The sequence below is a fragment of the Crocodylus porosus genome, unplaced genomic scaffold (genome assembly GCF_001723895.1).
Source record: "Crocodylus porosus isolate Cpor-Errol unplaced genomic scaffold, CroPor_comp1, whole genome shotgun sequence".
Taxonomy (NCBI): Eukaryota; Metazoa; Chordata; order Crocodylia; family Crocodylidae; genus Crocodylus; species Crocodylus porosus.
Window position 1 is genome coordinate 121,257,666 of NW_017728943.1, and position 13,277 is coordinate 121,270,942.

Here is a 13,277-nt window from a genome sequence, read left to right on the forward strand (position 1 = left end):
GACAGGCCACAGCTCCATCCCGCACCAATCCTGCCCCAGATGGGCAGTGCCTATCCCAGCCCCAGCCCCATTCCTTCTCTCACAGCAAGGGACATTGATCTGCCCCACCCCAGCCCCTTTCCTCCTCCCTCCCCTTTCACCACAACAGACTTACCAGCTGCAGGCAGCTGTATCAGCAATCAGATCTGTCTGTATCAGCTAATATGCCTCCTTAAAAATCGGCTATTGGTATTGGCCCTCAAAATCTCTATGAGTGTACCCCTAGTAGTTTCAAAACAATCCCTAACCCACTTTCTAAAATAAAGAAAAACCAATGTCGCATAAGCATTAGTAGAGAGCTAGTTTGATTTATTATCTGACCTCAGGCAAAAGCAAGGCAGGGTGGCTTCTTAGAGACTGATTCAGAAAGGCATAAACTTTCATAGGCAACAGCCTACTTTGTCAGGTGCTATGTCATAGTTATCTGACAAAGCAGACTGTCACCTAAAAAAGCTTATGTCTCTCTGTACCAGTTAGTCACTAAGATGCCATTCTGTCCTAGCTTCTGCTAACATAAACATCAGTAATATTTGTAAATCTACTAGTCTACTCATTACTGCTGAATGGGAAACTTTCCAGATAAAGAATCCCAAGTCACCTGCAGAATTTAAGCATTAATTTAAAAACAAAAATTGAGGTTTTTGCTAATGCTGTCTTGTCAGCCTGGGACTACAAACAAACAGCTGCACTAGTTGGGAGAAAGGTGCACTTGGGACACATGGCTGGGACTAAGAAGATTTGGTTTGCTTCTGTAATTAGCCTATGGACACTTGACAAGATCTTTAGGCTTCGGACATGTTTATACTGCAGTTGCAGCCAAGCTGGCTGCAAGAATGCCCTGCCCACCCACTCTTGCTGACATATTCCAACCCAAAAATACACTGATGAGGCAGCCCATAAGCAGCCTCCTGTGACTGATCTCAACACCTTGGTTTGTCATGCTTGACAATGGCTGCAGAGGGAAACACCCATACAGCTTCACTGGCACACTGCTGGGTTTGGAGCATGTCTGCAACGTGGGTAAGCGTAAGTGTGCGTGGTAGCATCTCAGCTGGATCCTGCTTTCACCAATGCAAACTTCAGGTTGTCGTCTATAAAAGTGGAACAACAGCACTTCCCTATCTCGTGCTATCATTCTGAAAATAAATATACTGAAGTTTGTGAAACACTCAGGTACCACAGTAAGGGGGACCACACAAGTGTGTGTGGATAGACAGAGGAGGCAGCTTTCCCAAACAGCAGAGGAGTGGAAGTGATATAAAAAATTAGAGTGAGTAAAAAATTGCTATTTCTATTCTGCAACAATGCTGAAGCTTCAAAGAAAAAGTTTTCATTCTTGTTTGAAATAAAATTAGAATTTTCAAAATTTCTTATAGAAGGGTATTTCTGGTTAATTTTTGTTTCAGGAAAAAAAAATCAAAGCACAGAGCTAGATGGCCTCTCAATTCAAAGTTGAATTCTGGGGGCTTCAAGATTCCTCATTACAGAGTTGGGAGCACAGCTCCAGTGCAAGTCAGCTCTCCCAAAGCTTACAACTTCGCAGCTTTGCAACAGAAAGCCGAGAAGCGCTCATGCACCTGGCTCCATTAGAGGCAGGACACAACAACTGAAAGACACAAGAAATGAATGTAAGGGTTTCTTTTAAACTTCAGTCATAATTTTCACTGAAAGATTTTTTTCCTGAAAAAGTAGACAGCAGTTTTTATTTTGTCTGACCTGTTCACCCAGGGGTGGGCAAAATCGGGCCCTCAGGCCGCATCTGGTCCACCAGGCTACTCTACCTGGCTCAAAGGGCCTCTAGAACATTTAGAAAATTAATATTTATCAAAGATGACAGGAGCCAGGAGCAGTAGGACGCAGGGGAAGCCCTGGCAGGCTCCTGCAACAGCAGAGCCTGCCCTGCCCCACCCCAGCCGGAAGACCCTGCCTAGCAGGGGCTTCTGGCCTGGAACCATGGGGCTGTTTGCATCTCCACTGAAGTGGGAAATTAAGTAGGAAGTAAGGGGGGGGGAGGCAGGGGAGGACCACAGGGATCACCCCAGTCCTCGGGGCCAGGCCAGATCCTGCTGAGCCCCATGGTCTGGCCATGCAGCCGAGAGCCAGCAAGCCACCAGGAATGTGGCGGTTGGGGCAGGGGGGAGTGGAAGCAAGCGGGAGCAGAGGACCTATGCTTGTGTCCTGGTGTGGGCCTGGCACTCCCACTCAAGCTCTGAGCGACTGCAGCATAGGGCGCCAGTCACGGGAAGGAAGGGGCCACTTTTCCCCTGCAACAAGCACCAGCTCGTTCCCCGCCAGTGAGCATGGGGTCGGGGCTGCGCGCTGCTCCCCACCTGTACCAGAGGGCTGGGGTGAGGGCCCTGGGAGTCAGCAAGCACATGGGAGCCAGCAGCAGCCGGGCAGGAGCGCGGGGTCTGTGCTGGTGTCCCAGGGACAGCGCCAGCAGGGACCAGAGCAGGGCGGCAGAAGCACAAGGCCCTGGCCAGGAGGGGCACTATGGAGCCAGACCAGCTCCCCCTTCTCCCTGCTGGTGCAGCCCACACCCCAAGCTCCTGCTGCACCAGCAGGGAGAGGGGGGAGCCCTGGCCCTGGGACACTGGTGCAGGCCACAGGCCCTATGTTCCCACTTCCCCACCCCCGCCACATTCCCCACTTTCCTTCCCATCCCCGCTGCACTACATGGCTTCCATACCCACATCTATACCCACACACACCCCCATATGCAATCACTTCTGCATATATACCACAAACACCCACAAATCAGGAAAAAAAAAATTTTAATTAAATTAAAATATATTATTATGGGTGTTTGATTTTTTAGTATGTAATTTGGCTTTTATTCTCCCGATGTGGCAAACTCTCTTCCCCAAAGGAGTACTTTCAGGGACAAAGGTCAGAGGTTATGGGTGGGACTTCTGACCCCAAAATGGAGACGAGGGGGCGGGGCATCTGTCAAGGGGCGGGGTTACCCATGCAGCTCTCAACATTCTGTTGTCCTTGAATGCTTGCCAAAACTTGGTAAGTGGCCCTCTGCCCAAAATAACTGCCTACCCCTCTGTTCATCTATCTTGCAAATCTCAACAAAACACCAATTTCCTGTTGTGTCTTTTTTAGATAATATATAGATTTAGACAAATATAGGCTTGTCCATGAAAAACCCACAAATTGTTGATAACTTATTCTACCCACATTCATATGCAGATCCTAAAATGAGTTAAATGCACAGATTCATTCATGAACTTTAAAATATACTGCTACTTCGATCAATATTTGCTGCAACAAAATTCCTAACAACAGTACACGAAAGACGAGCAGAAAAAGCTATAGATCTCTCATCACATGCTAGGAGCTGGTGTATCAAACAGGCTTGTTTTGCCACACAGCATTATGTGAAACCTTTGACCTCAAGCCATATGCTAGAAAGCTTTCCTTTCTAGGAATTTTAAATATATCATTCTTTATGACATCTTAAACAAAGGTTAAAAAAAACAAACAAACCCAACTGCCTAACTGCAGAAAAGAATATGAAAGTCAGTCCATCATTCAAAGGGCATTTTTCCCCCCTTCTGTTGCTTTTGGCTTGCATATTCTTAAGTTATCACCAGAGTGCCTGCTACTTACTCACAATGTAATCCTTCAGCATAAAACAAAACACTGAGTGTTGCTTTTCTTTTTCTACTGTACTTTGTGCAAGTCTATAAAGCTCCAGTTGGAACATTACCTGATCCAAATACATTCTCAAATACACAAAACATAAGTCTACCTTCAAATACCCTGATGCGATTTCAGAGGTATTTGCTTCAAACTGGAGGCCCCTCCAGACGTGCAGGTAAAGGCACAATGAGATCTGATGCACAATCCACACAATTACACTTCCTGCCATGCCACACACCAGAAGCTGTGATTGCAAGATTGTGCACCAGATCCCATCACATTTTATTGCCAATTCAGGATCACAAACCCAGGCTCTACCTGCGCCAATAAATAGCGATCAGATGGGGCTCCCAGACACTGAAGTGCCCCAGGCATCCCTGCAGCTGGGAACCCGCAGCTGACTGGGGAGGTGGGGGTGGGGTATTAGCTTATTGTTTTGTATAATTTGTACAGATTTATATATTTCTCATGCACACTAAAGAATGATTTAGTTTTTGGAAACTTTCAAAAGGATGTGTTTGCTTTACTTATCACATAATCCTAAAGAAGTGAACAATAAACACTGAGTGCCCACAAGGTTGCAGCTCTTTAAAGGGATGATCTTAGCAACATGGAACTCTACGAGCCTAGGGCAGAGGGACTGCAGAGTCTTAGTTTCCAGAGGGAATAACAAGAGCAGTCTCTACCAAAGAGGTGTGTTAGAAATGTTCTGGAGCCTATCAACATGTAACAGTATGTTGGGATCCAAACTCAGAAGCTTGGTGTCTAGCAATAGGAGCTCTATCTACCAGGGCCAAGACATAAATACATTTCTTTAAGTATCCAGGTATATAACAAATATACATCTTACAATCAGTGATTCCCCTCTCCCCAGGGCACTTCTTTCCCCTATTTCTAGGCCTTGGAAAGTTAAAAACTGTTCATAGCGATGCCCAGAACACAACTGGTGGTATATATATTGTTATACCAGCTCCAGTTCTAAAAGACTTTCCTTCCTACCTGCAACAAACAGATGACTACCAAGATTAATAGAAAAATACATTTAATTAGATTCTTATAAAGGAAGAACAGGTATGTTGGTCCCTAATACGCTTATTACAAAAAATGCCTGGGACTTTTCACATGAGTTTCTAAAGCCCACATCAACTCAAAATAAGTGTACACTTGAAAGCACTTTGTGTAGAGTTATTTTTGTCTATTTCCTTATGGAAAGGAAAGCTCATTATCTATGCCTTTCATATGCAAGGAGGAAAAGATCAGAAAAGACTGGGAAAAATCAGCAGAAACAGGCACAGTAAAAATTGGTGTTATTACTTACACTTATCACCGAAAAGGGTTTACTAAAGTAAAATTGATATATTTTCAAGAATCTCTACTTGGAATTTTTCTTCTCTATTCTCTATGTATCTCTGTAACGTACTCTTAGAAAAGTCAGAAACCGCTTTCCTCCCACTGTATTCTCCAGCTGGCAAACTACTGATTCCTGCCATATGTTACACTTTTATTAAAACCAAAACTGTGTGCTTTAAGTAGCCTTCCATGTTAAAACGCTTTCGACAAACTAACTACATTGTGATCAACATCTAAAAAAATTAGCCGGCTGCTGAAAGCCACTTGGAAATAAGGAGGCTGAGGAATCCCTGTTTTAGCAGGTCCTATAAAAAGTGATTAAGTTTAATAGAATTAGGAACCTGCCTGGGAAGCATACTGGCTGGCCATATGGGGTACTGTGGCAACCGCTGTTCCTTTGCTGCCACACTCGAGACCTCTATCTCCAGAAAGCAGCTGGTGGAGGCAACTACAAATCATCTTTGCTAGGGCACTTTTTGATTGTGAGCATGCAAAGGGAGTGGGAAGACGGGACTTTTGGGAACATCTGTGTTGGACACACTGCCACTTCAGTGTACACATATCATTTGGTTTCAGGAAAATGAGAAAAAAACTAGTACGCTTAGCAATGCTGAGATCAAGAGACCCTGTTTCATACTGACTGCAAAATACTATCATATGGTAATACTTTTTAGTTGCTACTGATACCTGAAAACATTTTAAACGATACAGATAAACTAATATGTATTATTCTAGCCAAAAGATTACAGAGGAGAATATATTAAAGCAAGAACAGAACAAAAATCTGCAGCTCAAGATCCAAATTGTCCCCCAAGATTCACAAGCCAAGCCAATATTCAGGCAGTGGTTCCCAACCTTGTTTATACTGCAGACTGGCATAGGAGCAGGACAGGGTACATGGAACCATTTGCCTCCCTCCCAGGGCTGCCCTGCCGCCCAGCTTTAACCCTGCATAGGACTGCTGGAGATGAAAGCCACTCGCCTAGGTCCACGCTGGGGGGCGCGGCTCATGCCATGACCCAACAGCCAACCCTTTGCAGTCCAGTACCAGGCCCGGTGGTTGGGAATCTCTGCCCTAAGCTGAAATCCTTCTCCCTCCTTATCTAGGGCAAGATGGCACAATTAGCAACTGTGCAGCCCTACAAACCGCACGCTAGGTATAAAGTCAAGTCATAAGCTTCCTCTCACCGCTTAATCATTCTAGTTTCCCAGCAGTGTTACACAGGCATCATATCAGAGTTACGTATTGTCGAATCATTCCCAGAACGGACAGTAGACGATAATTCAAAGAAAAACCTGAAGAGTGTTATAAATCATTTCAATATAAGGCTGACAGGGAAGAAAGCACAAGGGTTACAGCAGCTTTACCTTTTCCAAACTGTGACTACTTTTTCCACATAGTCTTGCAAGCATTTTACGAAAGGAGAAAGGTGGCTAGACATATACAGAAGAGCATGCACAGCATCAAAACTTTTGTTAATAAATAGCTCTGCTTTATACCATTCAAGAGCAAGGGAAGCATATAAGACAAAGATGCCCTGAAATGCTGTTCATAAAAAAAGTTTATAAACAGCAGGTTTTCAGTGACCAGTGCAATAATTAAACATACATGCAACCTGTTCCACGTTCTGGTGTGGGATCCTTTAAATAACACACCCTTTTATTTTCTTAATTCTTTAAAAAAAGTGCATGCTTTTTTTGTACCTTCCTGCTACGTTTGGGCTAACCTAAGAGCAAAACGAAACTTGTCAGGGCCATCCCCTTTTCTTCCCTTTCACTTCTCTTTGCACACAGATGTCAGAGGCCTCTTCAGTCTCACTTTCAGTTTCAATAGCAGCTTGGCTACTGTTACTTGTAAACACTCTTGCCAGTTTTACAAAAAAGAAAAGCCTACCAAAAGCTTTCCCCAGAGTAGTGCAACTCACCATTCACAGTACAATGAAACCTGCAATGCAACAAGGCTGCCAAAGGCATACAATGTATAAAACAGAGAAACCCATTGTTTTCCTCCTCTATTCCCTTCCTTCTCATGGTCTTATTTAAAACCAAAAGAAGGGGCCTGAAAATGAAAAAAAAAAATTACAAAATTACAATTGCAATCATTATCTCTGGCGAAGGGGGATCCCATACTAAAAGTTCAGCCGGAGCAGCCAGGAGTCTAGGTATGGTACTGAGTCAAATGAAGTCAGTGGAAAGAGTCCCAGTGACTTCAGAGGACTTTGAATTGATCCTTCGTCAGCCTCATTCTGTGTTTCCATCCAATATAGATCTAGAGGTCAGACAAATGACTGCCAAAGATCTTTTATGATTTGCTATAGGAAAGTGTGCTCAGGGAGGCCAGAAGAAAATAAACACTTCAAGGACTCCCTCAAGTCATCCTTGAAATATTTCAACATTGACCCTAAGTCTTGGGAAGATCTCACTCATGATCTTTCCACCTGACAAAGCCTCACGAGGAGCTACCATCTGTGAACAGAGAAGAACAGCTGAGGCAGAGCAGAACCCGCCTCACCCCCCCCCCACACACACATCTGCATCTGGGCCCATGTTAACCAAGCAACTCAAAGCAGCATCTCTTGCTCAGTGTGCCACAGGCCGTTCAAAGCACAAATTGGCCTGATCAGCCATTCATGTATTCATAGAAACCAAACCAACTGGTGATGTGATGGTCATCTTCAAATGCAAAGGACCAACAACAATGCTTTGGCTCCTATCATTATAGAAAGCATTCAAATTTTGCTGGAGACGGAAATAATTTCTTAGTTTGTTTGTTTAATGGCTTAAAAAGTATTAGATTAATAGTGTTTTCATATTATTAATGAGAATGCAGTGTGAGAGCATGTGCATGAACTCTCTGAAGTCCTGTCCTTGTAAAACTCTTATGTAAATAGGTCTACACAGATCAGCAAGGCTCCTTCATTGCTTAAAACCGTCTGCATGCCTAAGTACACAATCAGAGGTTTGGCCACATTTTCCTTTCTTTTTAAAGTACTGAATTGTTAGATGTGTAATTTAGTAAACTTTTTTGTGCAAGAGAGCAAACAAACATGTATGTCATTACTCACAGAACTAAAATTAGCTGCCAATCAGTCTTCATCACAAAAATCCTTAGCCTACTGCTCGTGCACATTAAACAAATACAGCAAACATACCTGACTTGTTTCAAAGACTACTGTAATTTTTTTTAATCGAATCCTGGCACCCTTGCTATTAACATGCCCCTGGAATGCTTGTCTGTAAACAAGCTCTTGACTGTGGAATTCATTTTTGTTCAAGCTGTGATACTTTTCAGCTTTCATCAGATTTACACAGATTTTAAATTTATATGACAGGTGTCCCATATTTTAAAAAAATGCTACAGCCCCAGGCTGTATCCAAGCTGATTCAACAGACATATTGTTGGCTTTTTGGAGGCACATGGGAAATTAAGACAAATTCTAGCTCTCAGCTGTAAAGTGCAAGTCTGGAATAATTTTGGAAAAATCAAACAAAACACCATTGTAACAGCAGAATTCGTTCCATTATTTCAAGGGGAACCAGCTTGGCCCAGCGAGAAGAAAGCACAGGATGATGACAAGACAGTGATGCTATATTGACCTCTGCCACAGGCTTGTAGGATGATCTTTAGAAAGTCATTTTCCCTCTCTATGTAAAATAGAAATAATAAAACTGACCTTTTATGAAGCACTTTGAGACTGAATGACACTTCTCATCCAACACCCAACAAGAACTCGCTCTCCTTTTGCTGGAGGGATGCAAATGATAGAAATGCAACTTGCCAATCACTGAATGTAAAATAGCCCCTTCTGGCAGTGGTGGTACACTTGCATCTCCCCAAAACAACTGGACCATGATGCTTAGCCATGTGGAGGCATGCTATTTTTTTGTAAGACCCTCACACACCACAATGACTTTCAGTAATTGGGGTGATTAGATTCATGCACAAGTCCTACTGTCAGCCTTGAATTATAATGAAAAGAACTACTCTGGCATTGACTTTTACCATGGAATACAAGCATTTCTACCTGGGTTCGATTCCCAGACACATACAACTACAGCCATGGAGGCACCAACATCTGGACTCAGTCGGACCTTTGGATTCTGTCACAGTGGCCTAATGGGAGGATGGAAGGTCTGGGCAGTTTTCACTCCTACAGAAATTCCTGCCCAAGCATATGCATCGAAGCTCTGGGCGGCCCTTATGCATACACCATGATCCAGGAGGATCGACGGTCGCCACAAGCATTTCTAACCTTTTCCCAATTAAGTCAGTCTATGTGAAGTAAAGCCTCCCACTACTTCCCCCTGACTGGAAACAGTCAATCCAATACCCTCTTCAGAACTATTTTCCACAACCGAAACATTACTGTTCAAAGAAACATTACAGTTCAGCAAGCCAATAGAATGTGACCCAAACACAGTTCTCTTTGGAAAGTAATAGTTAAAAGATATTTATTTTCCTGCTCACAGTAGGTTTCCATCTGATTCTGCTGCTTCACCTTTCCTTTAAGTGCCTTCTTCTTAAAAACGAAACACATGCACAAATCTAGCTGCTGGGTTCTCACAATGTGCTTTAGGATGATGGGGAAAGTTCTCTGTGGGTTTTTTTTTTATCCACTCTTGTTCTGTAGTTTACAAGAGAACTTAGGCCTCTTGCTGACCAATCAATAGATCTTTCTGCAATACTGCACTTACTTTTTAGGCTAGGTCTACATACAAGAAAGTAACTGCGCAATAAACTAGGGTGTTAATTTACAATGTGCTAGCTATTTTGAGCTAATTACCCCGTAAGAGCATTCAAGCAGAGAATTTGTGTGGAGTAACTAGTCTGCTGTTAAATCATATCCTAGTTTCCCACGCTGAAATTTCCCCATGTAGAGAAGCCCTAAGGTAGGCGTAAAACAAAACAGGAACAAAGATTAAAGAACGGTATTAGTACTTATACCACCATAACATCATGCGTCTCCTATGCTGATGAATTTTCCCTTACAACTTCTCTGCAGAGGAGGAACGTACTGTCATCCCCATTTTTAGAGCAGGTGAACTGTACCAGAGAGAAGCAACCTGACTTGCCCCAAGCTGACACCGGAAGTAGCAGGAAACTTCACCCTGGTCCCTCACATCCTGACCTAGTGCCCTAACTACTGACTGATAAGGTTAACAGAGAAATTTGATAACAGCCTTCAGCTATCTGAAAAGATGGTTCTCAAGAAGACAGAGTGAGACAGTTCTCAGTGGTGGCAAATAACAGAAGGAGGAGCAATGGTGTCAAGTTGCAGCAGGGGAAGTTTAGGTTAGATACCAGGAAAAACTCTCTCACTAGGTCTACTTACAGACGTGGAAAAAAAATCTAGTGCTTTACTTTCAGCTCTGCACACCCCCAGGCCAAGTGCAGCACAGGCCCAGAAGAGAAACTGTGTCAGTCTGACCTGGCTCATCCAATGCCTGTATAGCTCATGTGCTTCAGCAGGAATTTTTGGCACTTTTATTTAATGGCTGATAAAAGCCCCCAGAAGCCCCCTGAAGTGCACGAGCTATATAGTTGCTGGGGAGTCGAGTCAAATTGATGTAATTCCTCTTCTGGTAAAGTGCTGGGGGGAGGGGGAGGGGTTGTACACATCTGCCAGTACCTGAGGAGGGTAGTAAAGCACTGGAACAGGCTACCCAGAGAGGTGGTGGACTCTCCATCCTCAGAGGTCTTTAAGACCCGAGTAGGCAAAGCCTCGGCTGAGATGACATAGTTGGGGATGGTCCAGCTCTGAGCAGGGGAGTTGGACTAGATGAATTCCTTCCAACCCTAATTTTCTATGATTCCATGATATCCATTTCATTAGAATCTTATATAGATTCTTGAATACTTACTACAAAGAATGCCTGGGACTTTTCATGGGGGTCTCTCTCAGGAGCTTACAAAAACTCAAAATGAATGCAACATTTGAAAGCGCTTTGAATGGACCCATTTTTTGTCTTCTGTTTCCTTAAGGAAGTAAAAGTGAACTATCTATACCTGTGGCGTTCAAAGATCAGGACAGAGGGAAGATCACAGGTGCAGTAAATAAAACCAAACCAAACCAATACCTGCTGTGACTGCTACTTAAATCCCTACAGAAGGTTTAGGAAAGTAGGGAAATGGGGGATCGTTTGGAGAGCTACTGCTTGGCTGCCTCTCTCCAAGGAGCACCCCCAGGAAGCAAAGCCACCCCTGGGCTCAGCTGGGGGGGTGCTTGTCACAGACCCCAGATACTGGCTTCAAATGAGGTTGGGGGAGGTGGGATGAAGCTACACTGCAAACCAGTTTAACTGTAGGTATGTATGCCCAGGAAGCAACTCCTGGAGACTGGATGCACAAGTTGCTGGGGTTATTTGACCCCAGCAGTCTTTCCTGCCCAGAGCAGGGGGCTGGACCCGGTGATCTCACAAGGTCCCTTCCAGCCCTAAACTCCTGTGAACCTGTGCAACCAGGAAGGCCGCTGGCAAGGGGACACATGGCGGGGTTGCACGCAGCAGCCTGCGGGGCTTACTAAAGGCGCAGGGGGCAGCTGTGAGGAAACAGCTCAGCTCAGCTCAGCTCACCCCACCCCGAGAAAAGCTGCCCCTTAGCTTCCACGTGAGTGGGGGGGACCCCAAATGCCCCACACGGAGGCTGCTGGAGCGCACTAACCCACCTCTGGCGATGCTCAGAAAGCATCCTGACGCCCACCTTGCTGGGCTCATCCGACCCCAGCAGCCTTTCCTGCCCCGGGGTCCCTTCCGTCCAGCCCCTAACAACCATGAGGGGGAAGGGGCGAGCGGGGCAGAGCCACGTCCAGCGCCGAGCACACCCGCCTCACCCACATCTGCATCTGGGCCCATGTGAAACACCCCCGTGAGCCCCGCCGGCGGGAGGCAGAGCCCCTCGCGCTTACCCAGATAGTGCCTGAGGTCCAGCAGGAAGCGCGGGGGGCCGCCGCCGAGCTGGTAGCAGAGGGAGCCGAGGCAGAAGAGCAGCAGCGCGGCCATGCACAAGCCGTAGTCGCGCAGCGAGAGGAAGGGCAGGAGCGGCAGGGGCCGGCGCCGCCGCCCGCCGGGCCCTTGCCCTTGCCCTTGGCCGCCCGGCGGCGGCTCCGGCCGCTCCTTCTTCTTCATGCTCACGCCGCAGCCCGCATCCTGCCCCCGGCGGCCGGGCCGGGCACGGGAAAGTTGGGCAGGGAGCCCCGCCGCTGCCCCATGGCCGGTCCCCGCGCGGGGCGGCTACGGGCAGGGCGAGCGGCAGCGGGAGGGCGCCATCCTCCTCGCTCGCTCGCCCCCCGAGGCGGCTCTGCTCCGCTCCGCTCGGCCCGGCTGCGCTGGCTCCCCCGCCTCCCGGCCCGGTGTCGGGTTACAGCCCCCGCGCCGCGGGTGCCGGCTCCAACTCGCCGCAAACTTGCGTGTGCCTCCCGCCGCCGCTGCAGCGACCCCTGGGGGTCTGGGCCGAGGGAGCGGGGCTGGGGGCTTCTGCCCCGCGGCTTGGCCCCGGCTGGGTGGTGCAGGCACCTACTCGGGACACTTTCAAGACACGTTTGCATGTTTCTCTTGCCTGTGACCCCAGCTGACTTGCTGCCCCTGGGGCAGGGGGCTGGACCCGATGATCTTGCGAGGTCCCTTCCAGCCCTGATGTCTATGAAATCTGGTCACATGCGGCCTCTTCTCCCCTTTGCTCTTGGGCCACCTTCAGTACCAGCCTCTCCACAGGCAACTAGTGCCACCTTAGTCGGGGCACGTGCCCCCCCAGCAACCAGTCGGCATTGGAGAGGAGGGGCATCCTGCGCAGCCGATCTCCCCGGCTGGTGGGGGGTCGCACAGTGCTCCCAGAAGTGGCCGCAGCGATTTATCCAGCGCTCGCACTCTCCCGCCAGCGCACGCAGGAGGGGCACTGGTGCTCCCATCTGCTCCCCCTGCCTGTCACCTAAGCGGGGAACATGGCCTGTCAGGGGGTAAACCAGTGCTCTCAGGAGGTGCATGTGCATCTCCTAGGTGTTGCCACTGAGCCTCCCCTAACTCTTGTCCAAGTCATCTTCATGGTGGTGGATGCAATGCAGCATGAGCAGTGCTGTAGCAAGTGCGGGGGGGGCAACCGCCTTGGATGCCAAAGCAGAGAGGGACACCAACAGGCGCTGCCTAGCTGAGGCAGGACATGGGACAGAGCCGTGAGTGGCTTGTTTGCGGGGGCATGGGGACTGGTGAAGAGCAAATCCCAGCACTGCGTGCACTCCTGGGCA

The 13,277-nt window shown here is 47.1% G+C and overlaps 1 protein-coding gene across 1 annotated transcript in view; it reads right to left on the bottom strand.

Moving 5' to 3' along the window:
• Positions 1-12,363, bottom strand: part of UST (uronyl 2-sulfotransferase) — a 296,613-nt gene extending 284,250 nt beyond the window's left edge. Inside the window, exon 1 of the mRNA XM_019550102.1 lies at positions 11,946-12,363. Within this exon, the coding sequence (XP_019405647.1) occupies positions 11,946-12,165 (220 nt within the window). The 5' untranslated portion in view covers positions 12,166-12,363. The remainder of the gene's footprint in view (positions 1-11,945) is intronic.
• Positions 12,364-13,277: the final 914 nt, after the last annotated feature.